The sequence below is a fragment of the Sinohyriopsis cumingii genome, chromosome 3 (assembly GCF_028554795.1).
Source record: "Sinohyriopsis cumingii isolate HCF-2022 chromosome 3, ASM2855479v2, whole genome shotgun sequence".
Classification (NCBI taxonomy): domain Eukaryota; kingdom Metazoa; phylum Mollusca; class Bivalvia; order Unionida; family Unionidae; genus Sinohyriopsis; species Sinohyriopsis cumingii.
In genome coordinates, this window is record NC_142963.1 from 19,581,208 (window position 1) to 19,601,347 (window position 20,140).

General features: G+C 35.8%; 1 protein-coding gene across 1 annotated transcript in view; it reads right to left on the reverse strand.

Moving 5' to 3' along the window:
* Window positions 1–20,140, reverse strand: part of LOC149802503 (3'-5' exoribonuclease HELZ2-like) — a 182,325-nt gene that overhangs the window by 76,865 nt on the left and 85,320 nt on the right. The window contains exons 13-14 of the mRNA XM_089951747.1: window positions 17,351–17,493; window positions 9,434–10,464 (exon numbers count right to left, since the gene is read on the reverse strand). Coding sequence (XP_089807873.1) covers window positions 9,434–10,464; window positions 17,351–17,493 — 1,174 coding nt within the window. The remainder of the gene's footprint in view (window positions 1–9,433; window positions 10,465–17,350; window positions 17,494–20,140) is intronic.

Sequence of the window (20,140 nt, forward strand, 5' to 3'; positions counted from 1 at the left end):
ATTTGCATTTTTCCAATCACAAGGTAAGAATGAATAGAATGGAATATCCATTTCTTCTCATTGGCGGTTATTGCTTGTTCCAGTCCAGGTTAAACAATAACCTTCAATCAGAAATTAATGTAGCTTATTCCCTGCATGACAAACATGAAGTATTGGCCAAGCAAGAGAGACTTTGCACAAAAGTCATTAACTGATATGTAAAGTACTTAAAAAGGCTGTCAGTGTGTGCGATTGCTTGAATCTTGCAAAATTTGTACGAATTTGCGCACTTGGAGAACAGTAATGCTGGAGAACTCCTGCAAATCAGTTAAAGGTCCCACATCTGAAAATGTGCTCGCCAAAGTATACAATTTTTATTTAACTGTTCTTGTCGCGACATCTATTTTTTGAGTAGGCAACTGTTTACGTCTGGGTTCTTCAAGAAGAACATGAATGATTTATTAATCTAAATCTGACTGAAATAATGTGCCCAGGAATGAGCATTATGGTGATGTTTGAACCTTTCATGATAGAAGTTTGACAAATGCATGTTTAAAATATGTACTTTCTAGATTCCCGGCGTGGTTGATTACAATATTGTTCGGCAAATAGTGGTTGATGATAGTGATGATGACAATAATTTTTATACAGTGCAATCCCGCTCTAACGCGCCTTCGGATATAATGCAGTCGTGGCATGACTCCCAAAATTTTGTATATTCATTCGCACATGAAAAAATATTTTTTGTTCAAAGTACATGAAATAGTATATAAAAAATGTATTAATATTATGGGGAAGAGATCGCATATGAATTCGAATTTAATATGATCGTGGCATGGTTCCTGAAATTTTAAATACATGTATGTGTATTTTTCTTGTACCGGGAAAGAATATATTTTTTTAAGTACGAGAAATAGTGTGCAAAAATGTTTATTATCATTCTTAAGGAGAGTTCGCGTATGAATTTTAATATATTTTAATATAATACGATCATGGCATAGCTTCTGAAATTTAACAATATCACCAGGTTCTTGAAGTGTTATGCCAAAAAAAACATTATCTGGAAATTGAAAGGGTATGAATTGAAATTGAAATTGTACATGCGTTCAACTTTTAAAAAATTTATAAAAGTGACTCGTGACCATTGCAGGCACTTAGTTCTCGGGTTTTACATGTGTATGGGGTTTGCTTATGAACTTGTTATTAATTTCCTATTTTTTTTATAAAAGTATTTTACCACTATGGAGAAGCAAGTTCACAAATGCAATTTGTTCTTTCCACTCTGCGCAAAAAAATGTATTGACATTTTGGGGAAGAGATCATGTATAAATTCGAATATAATATGATATATGATACGATCGTGGTGAGGTTCCTGAAATTTTAAATACATACACCCTAAAGATACTTTTTTTTAAAGTACGAGAAATAGTGTCTAAAATGTTTATTATCATTTTGGGGAAGAGTTCGCGTATGAATTTGAATCTAATATGATCGTGGCTTGGCTTTTGAAATTTAATAATCTCCCTAGGTGCTTTAAGTGTTATGCCAAAATAAACATTATCGGAAATGTTACTTATTAGTGATCCATGAGTAAAGCCAGTAAGTTGTCTTTGTGATTGTCTTCAATTAATTCTGTATACAATCATTGCTCAAACAATAGCCGACATGTGTTTCTTCTTTAACTGCATACACAACCAAGCAGAAGACAATGCGGTGGTTGATAAAAGATTCTCACAATTTAAAAAACATCAAAAAACAAAAGCCGCCAACATGTCTGCTGTGCTTGGCGGTGTTATTAGACACAATCAGTTGACCAGTAAATAAATTCCGCTTTATTAGCTGGAAACTGAAAGGATATGAAATTGTACATGCGTTCAGCTTAATTTTTTTTAGTCATTCGTGACCATTGCTGGCCTACTGCACTTAGTTCTCTGGTTTTACATGGCTATGGTGTTTGTTTATGAACTCGTTATTAATTTCCTATTTTTTATTTAAATATTTTACTGTTATGGAAAAGCAAGTTCACAAACGCAATTTGTTCTCTGTGCTTTGCGCAATGATTAGCAGATTTGTTTTCACACGTTCCTTTCGATATTCACAAAATCTGAAGTAAAAGTTATATGCATGCTGATAGCATGTGTTGATTGTTAATTATTCTTGCTGTAGTCATTTAAATAAATTAGGTGTACAAAATGTCAATTATTGAAAATTAACAATGGATAAATGAACACAGAAACACAATAGAAAATTTGAGCAGTACAAAATTTGTACAGACACTGTTCGTAGACCCTGGAACGTAATGAACCATACATGTGCTTCGTATTTCTTAACCTAATTTTGCTGTTAATTTTTCCCATTGAATTCAGACACATAATGACGTGTGGCAAAATTATTGAACAGTTTAAATATCTATGCAATTTTTGCTTTGGAATTACATATATTGTGGATTAATTGCAAGCCCCAATGGTACGATATCAGACGGCAAGTAAACGGTGTTGATACTCTGTTCATGCTGTATATTAGATGTTAAATTCAGACACAATGATCTGAGGAAAAAATTATTGAATACTGTAAATCTGTGTGCAATTTTTCAATGGAATTACATGCATTATAGATAAACTGCATGCCACGATGGCACGATAGTAAACAGTGTTGATACCCTATTCATCATATACATTAGAATATGTGCCAATGAGGTGTTCTCTGAAAAAAGTAAAATACCGTAAAACCCTGCATTAACACAACCCCGATATTAATGCAATCCAACTTTTTGGACACCAATTATCATGTTATAGCAGGGTTCACTGTAATAAAGTATATTGGATTACTGGAGCTGGTAAAGTGTTAATGGAGATACCAGTATGTTATTTTGAGCCTGAAAATGGTGTTAAATACAAGTCCAATATACATGTTGGATGGACAAAAATAGACGGCATGACAGCCAATCTCCCTTTCAGTTGTATTTTGGAATTAAATGTAGAAAGGGCAGAATACTGAGCCTCATTAAAATACAGAGAATTTAAAAGTATAATGCGATTTTCATTTTTTTAAAAATCAATCAATTTAGCCCTGTGGATCATATGCTTCAAAACCATATATCCATATCAGGGTTAAGATAAACTGAATAAATATGGTTTTAAAAATTGAAATTAAGATGAAAAAAGATGTTTATTTCAATAATTCTGTCTGCACAAGTAGACTATGGCACTGATGGACAAAACCCTAATACAGTATTATGGAACCGATGAGAAAGCTGGCATAATAGTCAGTAAACTACTGATTCAACAAAGTCAGTTTATGTTAGTGAAAAATCCTATTTTGAAGCAGATGTATCCAAAAGATAAAATCTGTGAGCTCTGGTAAATTTTACATAACAGTCATAAAGGTGTCTCCCACATATTCAAGCTGAAAAAGCTAGCTACAGTGTGACCCCGCTATAATATGGTAGTTGGGAGTCACAGAACCCAACCATGTTATAGACCAATCTGTGTTATAGCAACCAGGTTAGTTAGCTGAAGAAAATGATGCATGTACCCCAAATAATTTAAGGGGGGGGGGGGGGTAATAAATGCGGGTGGTAAAATAATGCTTCATTGGCATTACCATCTTAAATCGATGCATGTTAAATAGAAACTACACTTGTAGTGAAAACAGAAGGTATATATAATACTTTACTTTATTTAGAGAACCAGGGATTGGTACATATACGTGTTTACTATTTATATATACTTGTCTAATGTATAGAATGAATAGAGTAACACTGTACTCACCCGCGAACCTCATTACATACATTGAATCCACAATACAAGTAATTCCGTCAAAAATATGCACACAGAGATTTAAAATATTCAGTAATTTTTTCACAGGTCATATAGGTCTGAATTATCTTTTCAGTATGTCCCAAGTCAGTAAAAGTTAGTTTGCATTTTAAGCCACCATCGGTAGCATTCCTAAGCATTAACTTCTTCCCTGCAAAAAGGAAACTTTCAGGGCACAGTAAACATGTTCCAGTCACGTAAAATGAAAAATTCCATCAGATTCCATTGCTTTTAAGTTTGATATGGACTTCCAAAGAAAAATTCTTTGATTTCAAAGAAGATTATAGCCGGCTTTCTTTGAAGAAGGGTGCATGCATTATTGAAGTCACCGCTAAAGGACAGCTTTGGAGAACCAAACAAATGCCCCTTTCTTATTGTGGTGGCAACATCAAATAACTGTATTGCATGACTGAGACTAATTTTTTTTTTTGCTTTGTACATTTTCATAACAATCAGTGCTTCAAAGGTAATCTATTTTCTTTGAAATTTCAGCAAACTATTTTATGTGGGTATATTTTTAAAAAAAAGGAATTGGCTGTCGTTTGGTCGATTGTAGTTACTGTTGATCCCTGCCTAATGAATAGACCAACAAGTAAGATGATGTTTGGTTGGTTTATTTTTACATTTGTGGTAGTGGAGTGATGCTGTCTTCCACGCATGCATCAGAAATTTAACAAGAGGTCATTGGACAATGTGAGTGTTCTGAAGGATTTAATTCTGAGTGAAAAGGAGAGGAATTTTACTTACCATAAACATACAAATGTCAGTCTATATATGTAAATATAATAGTTACTAGTGAGGGGCCAAAATTCTGACAAAAGATTACGAGATAATGCCTCGTCTGGTTGGTCTTTGCTACCATAAATGTCAACAACAAAAAAAAGCAGATATCTCAATACATACAGTACTCATGCTCGATGTCAACATAAGCAGATTATGATATAACAATGCACTGTTAAGATGGTTTGTCAATATGGACAAAGAAATTGTTTATGTAGCAACAGAGACATTTCAGTGTATTTTATATCAAGTTTGTGGCTTCCTTTCATGGGGCCTCTGAATTTCTCCACTCCAAACCAATGGTCGTGTATACAAGTTGAAACAGCCAACAATGTCACAAATATAAAAAAAATCACCAGATCATATATTTTGCTGCCAATAAAGAAAAAAATCACAGTTTGTGATATTGGCGAAGCCCTACGCAATGCCAGAATAAACTTTTAACATAGCATTTTTAGTACTTTAAAGAAGACAATATTATTTTTTCATGTATGATAAAAACACGTATAAAATTTTAGGAGCCATGCCATGAACATCTTGTATTATTCATGTGCGATATCTTCCCCAAAATGATAATAAAACTTTTTACATTTGTTTCGATCTTTTAAGATTTTTTTTTCGTGTATGAGAGAAAAACACGTACAGTAATACCTCGAACATTCGCGAGGTTAGGTTCCAGAACCAGTTGCGGATCAGGAGGAATCACGAATGTTTGGTACAAGTCCCTAAAAATGCTAATAAATGCTTATTTCTAGGGTTTAAACCCTAAATATGACCCAAATCATGCTCCCAAAGCACTTTAATTTCATTTAAAAGTTAGCTTAATACATTACCCTTAAAAAGAGAAATAAATGGTTGACATAAAAATAGAGTACAGTATCGCCGAATGGGTATTTGCCACACTAGCACATTTACAGTACGGTATATGTATACAGTACTAATATTACCCCTATACTAATTCATTGGCTACCGTTTTCTTTTGCACTCACAGTAAGGTAAAACCAAGTAACGAATGGGACTGTAAACTTAATGACTGACGTTTTCTTTGTCATTGTCAGGAAGGTAAACTAGGTAAACTTCATATGTCACAGAAGTCATATAACGAAGGTACAATTCAATAAAATAAAGAAAACATGTACATAGAGGGTACCAATGAAAATTTCGCGAATCTATGAATTCACAAATCCAGAAACGCAAATGCACGAGGTATTACTGTATAATTTTGAGAGCCACACCATGACCATGTTATATCTGAATTTGTGTTATAACAGAGCATGCTATAGCGAGGTCACACTGTATGTATATGCCCCTTCAGAAGGAAGCACAGAAAAAAATTCATACACAGATAAGGAACAAATTATAGAATAGGACAGGGTGTTGTCAATAGTTTTCCTTCTTCACTAACAAATACTGGTACATGTGGCCGCAGCAGTCTTTTGCATCTGCAGGAAGGACAGTGTGATAGATTTTGTTGGTATTCATCCTCATTCCCATGCTTGGACTTGTTCCAGAAGAGATTTTCTTTGCACAAGGAAATTGCATTATTCTTCAGTTTTGAATATTACATCATAAAGTCTTCAAGTTTAAGTGAGACATGAAATTGGTTATAAGATGTTTTCAAATCATTCATGCTGTGCAAAACAAAGGTCCTGGTGGTTAAAGTGAGTTGAATGGAACCACCACTAAATGGCCTAAAATGTTAAATAAAACTTAATGACAACCAACTGGAAATCTGTTTGAAAGTATTTTGGTCATTTTCTCATCAATGAGAAGATAAATATATGATAACTATATGTTTATCTGCAATCTGCATACTGGAAATACAACCAGAATGTCAAACATACCTAAGAGGGAACCACCTACCTTCCAAAGATGGAAAGACCATCAAGTTCAAATGTGTATTGATATGTATTATATCACAGGCTGTGTAACGTGAATCGTACTGATACACGGCACAAGTGTATCATTTCACCCCTACTGCCAACCCTAACAAGACCTCAGTAAGGCAGTCATTATTTTTTCATAACAATTTTCAGTAGGGTGTAATAAAATAAGCATGATATTGTCAAGCTGGAAAATATGCATTTAAAATATCAGAAGTGTAATCGGTAATGGTAAACATGTTCAACTAAGCAGTTTCTAAAGTAGATAAACCTTAATTACCTCCAGATCAGTTTCACAAACTGCATGCAGTTCAATAGCTTCTTGCTATCTCACAACTTTATGCAATCCTTATTTTTTTCTTCTTCAATTTCATCAAGATGTGATTATCTTGTGACATACTCAAATTAACACATGATGTCAATTAAACATAATTGTTTTCCTTCTAGCTTTTTACACAAGAAATCTGAATATTTCTTTTTATTCATCTGTGCTATTTAAACATTTTAAGACATTTAATGTCGTTTTTGTTGTGAACATGTTTCATTTCTATAGTGATATTTTTTACAGAAAACTGTATAAGCAACAACTTGATCATGCAGACCTTTAGCATGAAAAATGTGAGCAGCTGAAAGCATCTGAGTGTGCAGTTGAAAGCATCTGAGGTACTCCTATAAAATTAGTCTTGTTCTCTGACCAGTTCTGTTGATTTTAATATGAAAACTGGATTTGAATCATGGAGAAGTATCTACAACAATCATATTTTAATAATATGGCTCTTATTCCAAAAATCTGTATCTGAAGGGCTCTTTCTGTAAGACTTGTGGTCAAATTGTAAGGGTTGGCAAGTCTGAAAATATCACAAGTACCTTTCAATGGAAGGGATCTTTCTGCAAGACTTGTGGTCAAATCGTAAGGGTTGGCAGGTCTGAAAATATCACAAGTACTTTTCAATGGAAGGGATCTTTCTATAAGACTTGTGCTCAAATCATAAGGGTTGGCAAGTCTGAAAATATCACAAGTACCTTTCAATGGAAGGGCTCTTTCTGCAAGACTTGTGGTCAAATCATAAGGGTTGGCAGGTCTGAAAATATCACAAGTACCTTTCAATGGAAGGGATCTTTCTGCAAGACTTGTGGTCAAATCATAAGGGTTGGCAAGTCTGAAAATATCACAAGTACCTTTCAATGGAAGGGCTCTTTCTGCAAGACTTGTGGTCAAATCATAAGGGTTGGCAAGTCTGAAAATATCACAAGTACCTTTCAATGGAAGGGGTCTTTCTGCAAGACTTGTGATCAAATCATAAGGGTTGGCAAGTCTGAAAATATCACAAGTACCTTTCAATGGAAGGGCTCTTTCTATAAGACTTGTGGTCAAATCATAAGGGTTGGCAAGTCTGAAAATATCACAAGTACCTTTCAATAGAAGGGCTCTTTCTGCAAGACTTGTGGTCAAATCATAAGGGTTGGCAAGTCTGAAAATATCACAAGTACCTTTCAATGGAAGGGCTCTTTCTGCAAGACTTGTGGTCAAATCATAAGGGTTGGCAAGTCTGAAAATATCACAAGTACCTTTCAATGGAAGGGCTCTTTCTATAAGACTTGTGGTCAAATCATAAGGGTTGGCAAGTCTGAAAATATCACAAGTACCTTTCAATGGAAGGGCTCTTTCTATAAGACTTGTGGTCAAATCATAAGGGTTGGCAAGTCTGAAAATATCACAAGTACCTTTCAATGGAAGGGCTCTTTCTGCAAGACTTGTGGTCAAATCATAAGGGTTGGCAAGTCTGAAAATATCACAAGTACCTTTCAATGGAAGGGCTCTTTCTATAAGACTTGTGGTCAAATCATAAGGGTTGGCAAGTCTGAAAATATCACAAGTACCTTTCAATGGAAGGGCTCTTTCTATAAGACTTGTGGTCAAATCATAAGGGTTGGCAAGTCTGAAAATATCACAAGTATCTTTCAATGGAAGAAAAATATGGTTATGATCTTAATTTCCTCTTGATTTACCTAGATAGCATGGTGGTTGTTGTTGTTGCTGTTGTGGGGTTAAACGCCATTTTTCAGCACACAATAGGCTATGTATAGCAGCCAGTATTAATGGTGGAGAAACCCCAGGAAGAACCACCGACCCACCAGAAGCTACTGGCAAGCTTTCTTTCATACCCACATTGGCCAAATCTTAGACTCAAACCCACGCAGACAGAGGTGAGATGACAGAGAGTGCTTTAGACCACTCGGCCACTCGGGGCCCCCTAGATAGAATGGTAAAGCTCCAATCGGACAAAGAAGCCCATATTGATCATCCCCAGCCCAAATATGACTGCAATCTGATTAAAATCAAATCTCCACTGTCCTATGTGAAGATCTGACAGCAACCGCTTAACAGTCACGTTCTGGTGACCTTTGACTTAGCCCATGGAAATGCAGTTGTCAAAAATCTGAAAGTGTATCGAACTGTTTGTCACATACTGATGCTCTTCAGCTACACAGCTCAGTCTCCCAAACGGGAAGATGTAAGAGTTTTGTCTTACTGGTTGATAAAATTAGTGACTGTATTAATAACATAGGTCACCAGAACATGATCCCTAAGCAGTTCCTGTCAGATCTTCATGCAGGACAGTGGAACTCTAATTTTAATTAGAATGGATATGAGGATTTCAGCAGGAATAGGAGCTACTTAAGGCGTTTAAAGGTTTTTATTTTTAGCAACAGCAGCCATAACTGATTGAGGACCAGCATTCTTTGTACAAGTCAAGCTCTTTATGCCTGGCTAAACCCTCACAATTTGAATGAAATATTTATTGAGTGGTTTCTTATCAATTGTAAGTAGCAATCACTGATGGATACACACTGGAAAACAAAAACAGATGTAGGGCTATACCACAGCCTCACTTTGCCTTACTGGCAGGTGAGATAATAACACTGACAAAAGATTCAATTTTAACTACATTCTCTACATCAATAACTTACCTTTCCACCGGAGGAACTGGCAAAAAGATCTGCCATTGAGCTAGCAGACTGCATGGATGATGCTGGGGATGGGGTAAATCTTTGTGGACCCATATTTTGTGGAGGTGGCCCTTGCTTATTGATTCCCTGAAGCAGCTGAGACTGCCTGACAATATCTTCACGCTTCATGTTGGTGTCCCGTTCCAGCATCCATATGTCTCGCTCTACCATACTGTGTGCAAATCGACATTCTGCATTGATCCTATTGCGGCAGTAATGAAGCCATTTGCAGATTTTAAAGAAAGCTGTTTTGTGGAGAAAGCCCCTTGGGTTCACCACGGTGATAACACGAGTTGGACCCATGTGGGCCAATATACTGAAATCTGTCCACTTATGTGGTGGTGTGCCTACACACAGGTTTCCACTCCCTTCAACTGAAATTTTGGGTGGTTTGCTATAAAAGCATGCCTTACATATTAATTCAAAATATCCACAATGTTTATCTAGTATCTCTCGAAGAGAAAATCCCTTAATCAAGCTCTGATTTCTGTTCTGCATAATAAATTCTGTGATGTCAAACTGTCCATCTTTTTCAAGAGTCCATATATATTGCTCTATTTCATTGTGTGCAAAACTACACTGATCTTCACCATAGCGACAGAGGGATGGATTGTTATATGAAACACTTCGACACAAAATATACTTTCCAGTAAACTCTCTATGATTCTTTCTTTCCCTCACTTGATACCAAACTCCATGATTGTCTCTAGGTGTCATAGCCAGGATATTCTCCTCACATTTGTGGGTACAGGGACGGAATTCATAGACTCCTAGTATGGTAGATGGTCGGAAGCAATGCTGGCATACCACCCGATATTCATGGGTGTTCTTTAGTGGGTTTTCAAGTTTTGTACGCCTTTCTTGCTGTATATCAGAAGGCTGGATATCTGCCGAAGTGGGCTGTGGGATGGGATAAGTAAATGATGGCTGCATAGGAGCTGTATAGCTTCCTGGCTGGCTTTGAAGAGGAGGTGGTGGGAAGTTAAAAGGTCCTAAAATTGAATAATGGAAAACTAGATGAGTGTGAATCTGATAGATTACAGAACTAGATAAATTTCTCTTACTAAAGCATAAAATGCCAAATTTCATTTATTCTAAAACCAATTCATAACTCACCCCATGAGAACTGTGTCTTTGTATTTCTGTGGAATCTGATTCTAAAACCCATTCATAACTTACCCCGTGAGACCCGTGTCTTTGTATTTCTGTGGAATCTGTGGCATAAAGAAATATATACAGTTCAAGTGATCATTTGAATTCAAATTTATTCTGAAATTTGATAAATCAATGTTTGACTGTCAAGTCCACCCTGCCTCACAGTCACCTTAATAAAGCAGTCATATTGACTCAACAGCCATTTCTAAACTGTCCAACACAAAAAAATGTCTTCTTAAAAGTAAAGCATTAAACAATCCTGCTTTCCACTGTTAATTCATGGTGTTTCCTAACCAAAATACTGGTCTTTCACTGCTTAGAGTAATAACTTTTACACTGACCTGCAAATTTAGAGTGTTACCCTATCTCCATTGCAGAGAGAATTCAAACAAGAGTCCCATGAATGGCACATTATATGCCTGCCTCTATGTAACAGGCAGCAGGGTAAGATTGACCTACAGATTACTGATGAATGGGTCTCAAAGACCTGGTCCTTTGGCCAAGCTATTTTATTCTGAACTAAACCATCAATTTCTTATCAGACTTAAAATGACCACAGCCAATGACCTTAAGCACCTAGAGTCTGTTTCTTTATTACACAAAGACCTAGCCTTTAAGTGTCTGATTCTGCTCATTACTTTATAGAAATCATTTTTTCTCTCAGACAGGTGCTGTCAACCATTTACCTTTTGATCCCAAAATCAAACGGCTTCGTTCTTACCATAAGTGCAAGTCATCCACAAACTTTGGTAATTGTAGATGGTGGAGAACTTGAGTTATTATGTGAAAACCATATTTCTTCTTTCATTCAGCGACTTATGACCATGATGGATGCCATGGTGGCCACAGTGAATGTCAGATTGTCACCATTTTCATTCATTATCAACTAGAAACTGTAAGTCGTTTGGTGAAAGCTCCATGACTTTCCATTTCTTCAGAGAAGCCACAAGAAGGTTTTCAAGATGACTGCTGTGACAACCATATCTTGTGGGGTAAGTGAGAAAGCTTGCCAGTAGCTTCTCCTGGCTCAGTGGTTCATTCTGGGATTTCCTGGGTTCTTCCTCCATCAATTATGCCGCCATGTATAGCCTAACTTGTGCTGAAAAATGGCGTTAAACCCTATAACAACCATCTGAGGTCAGATTGGCACCATGTTCATATAGGACCAACCAGATATCATAATTGTGGTGAAAATCCTATGCTGATATGACTTTCCACTGGAAAAGTACCAAAAACAGGATTTTTAACATGGATATCTGAATGAACCATTGTCATTTAGAATCAACATGACATTGTAATCTGATGAAAACCCCATATTGATGTGACTTTCCATTCAAAAGGAGTAGTGACAAGATTTTCAAGATGGTCACCGTAGCAGCCATACTGAATATCAGATAGGCACAAACTGTATTTAGTACCAACTAAATACAAGAAGTCTTCCAGTGAAAACCCTATGCAGACTTTCCACATAGTAGGTTTAGCAATAAAAAGATTTTAAAGCTGACTGCTGTGATGGCCATACTGGCTGTCAAATCTGCACCATTTTTGTTTAGGACAAACTAGACATCAAAAGAAGTCATTTAATGTGTGTGTGTGTGTGTGTGATTTGGATTTTTAACATAACTTTAATAATTTTTCAGTCATATTGCTACGATGTCTGCAGTGTGACAGTTTATAGTGATGTCTAGCACTGGGGCATCAGGCCACAGACATGTAGCATGATGTCCCACCCAGTCACATTATCCTGACACCAGGCCGACCAGTCCTAACACTAGCCTCTTATTGCTGAGCACCAAGAGAGGCAGCTGTTAGTACTATTTTTGTAAGTCTTTGGTAGGATTCGACCGGGGATCAAACCCACAACCTCCCGCATCCGAGGCAGATGCTCTAACCACTAGGCCACCGGAGTGGTAGTCTTTTAATGAAAACGCCATGTTGAATTAGGAGTAGCAATACAAGATTTTCAAGATGACCAATGTGACAGCTATACAGGATATCAGGTATGCATAATATTTATATAAGACTAACTAGGCACCATAAAAAGTCTTCCAGTGAAAAACATGCTATTTTCTATTCAGGAGTAGCAGCAATAACAAGGTTTACAAGATGTCCAATGATGCATCCATACTGGCTGTTGAAGCAGAACATTTCATTTATGATCAACTCAGTCAACTTAATTAAACGAAGTCATCTGGTGAAAGTCTTTGTCAATATGACTATCCACTCAGTAGTAGAAGCTGATATTCTCCAGATGGACAGAAGAACGACACCATGTTCATTTAAAAACAGCTAGATATCACAAGTTTCCCTGGTGAAAACCCCATGTTCATATGAATTTTGTTCAGGAAAAGCAGCAAGACATTTGCTGATGAATGCCATGCCAGTGAATGTCAGATTGGCACCATTTTCATTCAGAATCAATTAGACATCATATGAAGTCTTTCAGTGAAAACCCTATGTTGATATGAGCATTCATTCAACAGAAGTAGCTGTAACAAGATTTTTAAGATGGCTGCTATGGTGGCCATATATAATGTGTAAGCAGCACCATTTTTGCCAAGGACCAACTAGACCATTGCTGTGAAGTTTCATTGCAATCCTCCAGTAGTTTCAAGTTTCAAACAATCCATCAATAACTACTTCTGGACCAGCCTGTTCACAAAACTTCTGCTGTACACTGCATTCAGTTGCACAAGCTCGCTTACAAGTTAATCATGACACAATGCCTGTATTGACATTTACTTGGATTTTAATAATTTGAACATTTTTAATGAAATATTACTCACAACAAAAGCAAAGTGTCCACCCATGGTGTTTACTATGACGTATGTTACTTCCATTTTCATGTATGCAGTGTTCCACTTAGGAAAAAAAAATACAGGGGCAACAGAGAGGGCAACAAGTGCATCTAAAACTTTAGAGCAATGCCACAGAAAATAAAACTGCACTATGCACTAGGAGGGCAAAATTGAAAATTGAGGGGCACTTAAATTAAATATGGTTAGCTGGAATGATGCAGTAACAGTTTTGATTTCATTTGTCTTCAAATGTTTTGCAATTTTTCAAATTTCCAAGTGATATTTCCTAAGATTTTTGCCTGTGCATGCGGGAGAAGCCTTTGTCATAGAATTCTCTCAGCTTCATAATGATTCATTATAAATATGAAGAAAATCTATCCAGTGTTTAAGGAAATAAAAGCAAATGAAAAACCGAAATGTTGCACAACTGTACTATTGGCCCTAAGGTCCAAGGGGCAAGCAAGTGATGAATTGTCTTCACAATGATTCATACCAAGTAATGAGACTCTATCAAATAGAAAGAAACTTTAACTGAAACCTTACCCGTAACGGTCTTTACCAGCTACTTCCAATTTTATGGAATGCCTGGTCCATTTCTACATAGAGAGTTTAACAGTATGTCAGCACAATAATGGCTATATAATGTTGATCAAAACTCTAAAATGTAAACATAACAAAACGCAACAAAAAAAAACATTAGGAATATAAACCCTTGTATTTAATATAAACCCCAACATATTAAAAGGTGAATATGTTAAAATTGTTTATAATGTATATAAAATGGTATATAAAATAAATGATGATGGTAAAAGATATTAAATCCTTAACATATATGACTAAAAACTTTTATATCGATCATACATGTGACAGCCCATGTAATTCAGCTTTGAACAGATCAGGAGATTTGCAAAATATGGACAAGAGGTTTTGTTTCAAATCAGAAGGATTTTCACAGACTTGATTTCTGGCATGTAAATGGACGAAAATATGAGCAAGAAAACAAATTTACTTTTTCTATATTAAAATATGCACGTCATCCCATTACATCAGTCCTCTCATAATAACTTGTAGCTTTTCATACTGTCATTAGATGTAACACAATCATTTTTAGTCTTTCTTAAAAGATCATTGCCTGGATTGTATTTGTGGCAGTCCTCATCAGTGTTGATCTCAACACAAAGATGATGTAATAATAATAATAATATTAATAATAATATTAATAATAATAATAAAAATAATGACTTTATTTAAAGAGGGCAACACAATTAGCTGAAGAACTAGTCTACCTTGAGACTGTCATACAAAAGAATTTATTTTAACTGCATCTCTGAAGCCATTGGATATATTCTGTCTGGAAGAAGGAAACAGATAAATATATAAAGAACTGCCAACCCTCAGGAAGCTACTGTCAAGAATTCTGACATCACCACATGTAGATATGTAGGTAATCTGCAAAGGTAACCACTATGCCACCTGCACCCACAGGAAAAAACAAATACCAAAAACTTTTTGTTTTTGAGTTTTTTTTCAATAATAATTTTTTGCACAAGGCAGATTTCAAATAGAGACAGACAAAAACCTTAATATCAGGAGGTAAACACTTTCAGTTCAGTGGCTTATATGTATATTAGATTACATCCCCATAAAAAAAGTTTCTTTAAAGAGCTCACATTAAACAAACATTCTCTCAAAGTATAACTTAATTATTGTGCAAGATATGCAAAGTCTTTTTTCTTGGTCTTTAAAAAATCTTTAACTTGTGTATTTGGCTCCATTTTCTATAGTTTTGGGCATGAAACTCAAGCTCAAAACCCCAAATCTGATGTGATACATACTGACCATGTATGTCCTTTAATTCAGCATTTTTAGACTGACCCAACTTAAGAAAGGCCCTAACATTGTATCATTTTAACCTTATTCTACAGACTCAACACAGCCCATATTCTTTCAGAATATATCACTGCTGTAAAACTGTAACAAACTCTAGGTCAGCTAAACTGTTTCTGTAAATGAGTACACTAACTACATATTACATTTCTTATCAGACTAAAATCCATTCAAAAACAAGGAAAAAAGAACCAGACAGCATAAGGGATTTTTTCAGAAGCTTTTCATTGTGGCATTATTATTATATTGTGTGATCTATTATTTGTTGCCTTGTAACATGTTATCTACCACCACTAGATGAGAATCGTCTTTTTCCTCCTGCATATTTAGCAAAATCTTCCCATTACACACTAAAGTTATTGAGGAGAAAAATATCACTGCAAATACCACCTAAGGCTTAAAAAAAATATATGTGCATTTCTATTGGACCGGTTTTAAAATCTGAGTAGGCAGGCAGGTATATTTTCTTAACACGATATATAATGATTAGTATATACTATGTTGTTGTTGTTGCTGTAGGGTTTAACACCATTTTTCAGCAGAAGATAGGCTATACATGGCGGCCAGTATAAGTGGTGGAGGAAGAACACAGGAAAACCCCAGAAGACCACACGTACCCACATTGGTCAAACCCAAGATTATATACTAAGCACTTCAAGTACCAAGAAACTGGCCTTATTAGAAGCACAAAACAATTTCTGGATTTTTTTAAACAAAAATAAAAAAGATGGGGTAAAACATTGCTAGAGCTGGCAAAAAGAAAAACAAGGATGGTCGGCTGAACGGAGACACATTTTTTGGGCCTAAACTGGGTGCGATGCAGTTGTCTAAGCAATTTTCTTAAGGTAACATTTTACCACTAAATTTACAGCACTGTTGCAATGGCTTATCCCATCCTCAGACCTGCCAACCCTGACGAGTCCGTCTCAGTAAGGCAGTTGATTTTTTTCTATAAGATTCACCAGTTTTCAGTAAGGTGTAGCAAAATATCAAGAACTGCTATTGTAAAGCTGGAAAACGTAATTAAAAGTTTGACACATTGACGATAAACATTATGTTCAACTGAAAAAGTTTGTAAAATATGTGTAGACTTTATTTACCACTAGTACAGTTGCACAGACTCTAGTTCCAAACCCTATGCAGCTCAATGGCTTGTTCCTATCTCTCAACTTGATGTAATTCTTGGAAATTCTTTTCCATCTTACACTGATGATAGCACTCATATCTCCCGTGAAGAAACATACTCAAATTGGCATGTGATGTTCAATAAACATAACTGTGTCCTTTCCAGCTTTTATTCACAAGAATCTGAATACTCCTTTTTATTCTTCTGTGTTGATTATTAACACTTTTCTAGAAGCTCATTTTCCCTTTTGTATTAAACATGCATCGCTTTCTTGATGCCATTTTTAAAAAATTCTGTAATCAACAGTTAGATCATGAAGACACTTCACATGAACAAATAAGTACACTTTAAAGCGTCTGGATGCTGCTGTAAAGTTAGTCTGGTTCCCTGACTAATTTCACTAATTTTAAGATGAAACCCGGATTCAAATAAAACATGGATGAACCAATTAATGGCTAGCATGCCGTTAAGTCGTATTTTAAGGGTAATTTTTGTAAGACTTGAGGCAAAATCGTAAGAGTTGGAAGGTCTGCATCCTGAGGATCCAACCCACTGTACATATTTATTTTAATCCAAGTTGCAGACTGTCAACATTTTCAAACTTTAAATTTTGCTTAAATTTTGCTAAACTGTTTGGAGATTATGGTCCCATTTTGCCCAGAAATACAAAAATTCTTGAGCCCGAGCGTAAATTGGAAATTTTGCAAGGACCAATCACAAATGACTTTTGAAAACTTGCTTTTGATGGAAGATACTGAAAACCTAACCTCAAATGCAAGCTCAAAGGTTTATTATCTCCAGAACTGGTGTTACTGCATAACTATACAAGTAAATATTGCATAAATTTGTCCTAAATACAAGTAAAGCAATAGGCTGACAAACTGAACAAATGTACAAGAAGCTAGTTATTACCAGGGAATCTGTTTCTTTGGATGTTTTGTGGGAAGGTTGGAAAATTTGGTCGCATGACCTGTGGCATCTGTGGAAATGGACGTGGAAAACTTTGCACAGGAGGTGGAGGCATTCTGATCGTGTTCTGCTGAGGTGACATGAACCTGTTAAAACAATAATGTACAATTTGAATGTATCTTGCTGCAACTAAGAATCAATCACAAAGTCTGCATCAAGCCGCAAGATTATAAACAAGTCCAGTACACAATACATTTTCCATAATTCAAGACTTAAAAGTGTATATAAGACAGAACAATTTGCAACTTGTGTAACAGATGCTGTAAAGTAGAACTTGGAACAAAAACAAAATTCTCTTGACACTTGATTAGTGTGACATTTCTATCAGGGCTGTTCCAGTAAAATATACATGGGACCCAAGGAAGGCACTTTTAGCGTAGAATAGTCACCAATAGATGCAATTTAGAATTTTGTATTTTTTTCATATGAATTCTTTGGGTAATCTGAGTACCTGGGCATGTGTTTTTTAAAAAGTACCTTCCCTGGGTACCAAGTATGTTAAAATGGAATAGCCCTCAGTCATTCCAGATCAATGCAGAAAAAAAGTTTATTACAGCTGGTTTTATTTATTTATAATTTCCTTCATGTGTTCTCTCAGATAAGGGTGTGTTGCAAGAATGGTGTACTTCAGAATGCTATGTAAACAGTAATGAAGTTAAACAATCATCCCTAACATACAGGAAAGCTACAAGTCCCTAACATACAAGAAAACCACAAGTCCCTAACATACAGGAAAACGAGTCCCTAACATACAGGAAAACTATGAGTCCCTAAACATACAGGAAAACCACAAGTCCCTAACATAAAGAAAAATCACGAGTCCCTAACATAAAAGAAAACCACGATTCCCTAACAGACGGGAAAACTAGTCCCTAACCTACAGGAAAACTTTGAGTCCCTAACATAAAGGAAAACTACCGATCTGTAACATAAAGGAAAACTACGGGTCCCTAACATTCAGGAAAGCCAACTTTTACTAGTAAAAAATGTTTCTTCGAAAATACTTACCCAATCATAATACCTTAAGAATACTACCACTACCTCACAAATCAAGCCCTCCCAGATACTTCTTTAGCTCAAGAGAGCTAGAAGTTTTCTGCCTACCTATTTCTGGTTGGGCAGAGTGATATCCCCTTGGCAGCAAGGCATAAGGGTATCTTAGTTATTACTGGAGCAGAAGGCATGCTCACTATGGATGTAACTGCAGGGAGGCCAGAAGAATATATGTCTTTTACAGCACCTGCCTTCTACTCCAAGAATATAAAATACAAGTCCAGTTTTTGTTATATGAAATTGGGTTTGTTATGCATGAGGTTGGTAAACAGAGATAAATAGATTTCTCCTGCTTTCTTACACCCTGCAAATTCAATGAAAAATACATTTAATACAACTATATATAACAATACCGTCATCAGTGCATTATTGTTCTGCATGTATACATTGATTCAGTATATATTCAAAACGAATGTCTTACCTCTTATATTTATTAATTTATCCATATAGAGAGATAGTGAACCAAATAAGTCTAAAAGCAAAGCAATCAGTGTAGAGAAAAAGTAGAGAGCAGACAGACAGACAGACAAGCGTATGGACAGAATGATAGGCTCAGAAGGGAATATGCAAGTTGATAACCTATTAAGGGTACTAAAATACATCAACATACATTTGTGTAGAGAAATATACAGAGTACATATAACAAAAACTGATACATTAACTATGTTATATCATAAATCTATGCATCTTATCACATGGAACAAAGGTCAATTCACATTTTTTTTTTGAAGCTAAAGAATCATCAGGCACTTCTCTTAATGCAACCTCATGACTAGCACGCTTCAGAAGCTTCTAAAGGAATGACTACCATTAATATGCTGTTCATGCTATGTTTATACAAGTAGTAGACTAACCAATTGGAAAGTTACTTACCACTTGTCATATGATAGAACAACCCAGCATGAACAGTAATCAGGGTAGCTTCATTGCTCAGAGCGAACAAAACTCTAACAGGTAATCCTGGTTCAAGGTTGCCTAATTGGCTAAATATGTGTAAAATGAGAATAACACAATAACTGCAACTGATGACTTTATTTCACTCATGAATGAACATTAATTACATAAAATAATAAAATACAAACTTCTGCCTAATTAAAACACAAACATATAAAATTCTAAAATGTATGATCCTGCTACACACTTTCCTCCACACATTTAAAGATGTCCTCATCATTTAGGGGTATCCACCATGATGGAAAGTATGGCTTTGGAAATGGTTTCAGGCATAAAGTTAAAAACTCCATTTGTGTGCAATGACTGAAGGATATGAACATTTGTTAGCCAGTTTGACTCATTAATGGCTTGGGACATCACATTGTCTCACAAGGTCATCCATGAGAGTGTTATGGTCACTCAACTAGAATGCCATGGTGCTGGAACACCTGAATACTATGACTCAGTAAGTATTTTTGAAGAAACATATTTTACTAGTAAAAATTGGTTTCTTCTTCAAATACATTACCCAATCATAATACCTTAGGAAAATAAGTAAGAAGTGGAGGGAGGTACATCCTCTTACCCCGAGATAAAATCTCTGATCCCCTAAGATATGAGAGACAGCTTCTAAAAATCATGAATGGAGGAGACTCCATCTGTCGGGATTATTTCCCTGTAGGCTGAGTGAATAACCCACTTGATACAGGATGAGATAGTCTGAGCTGATATATCATCTTGACCTGA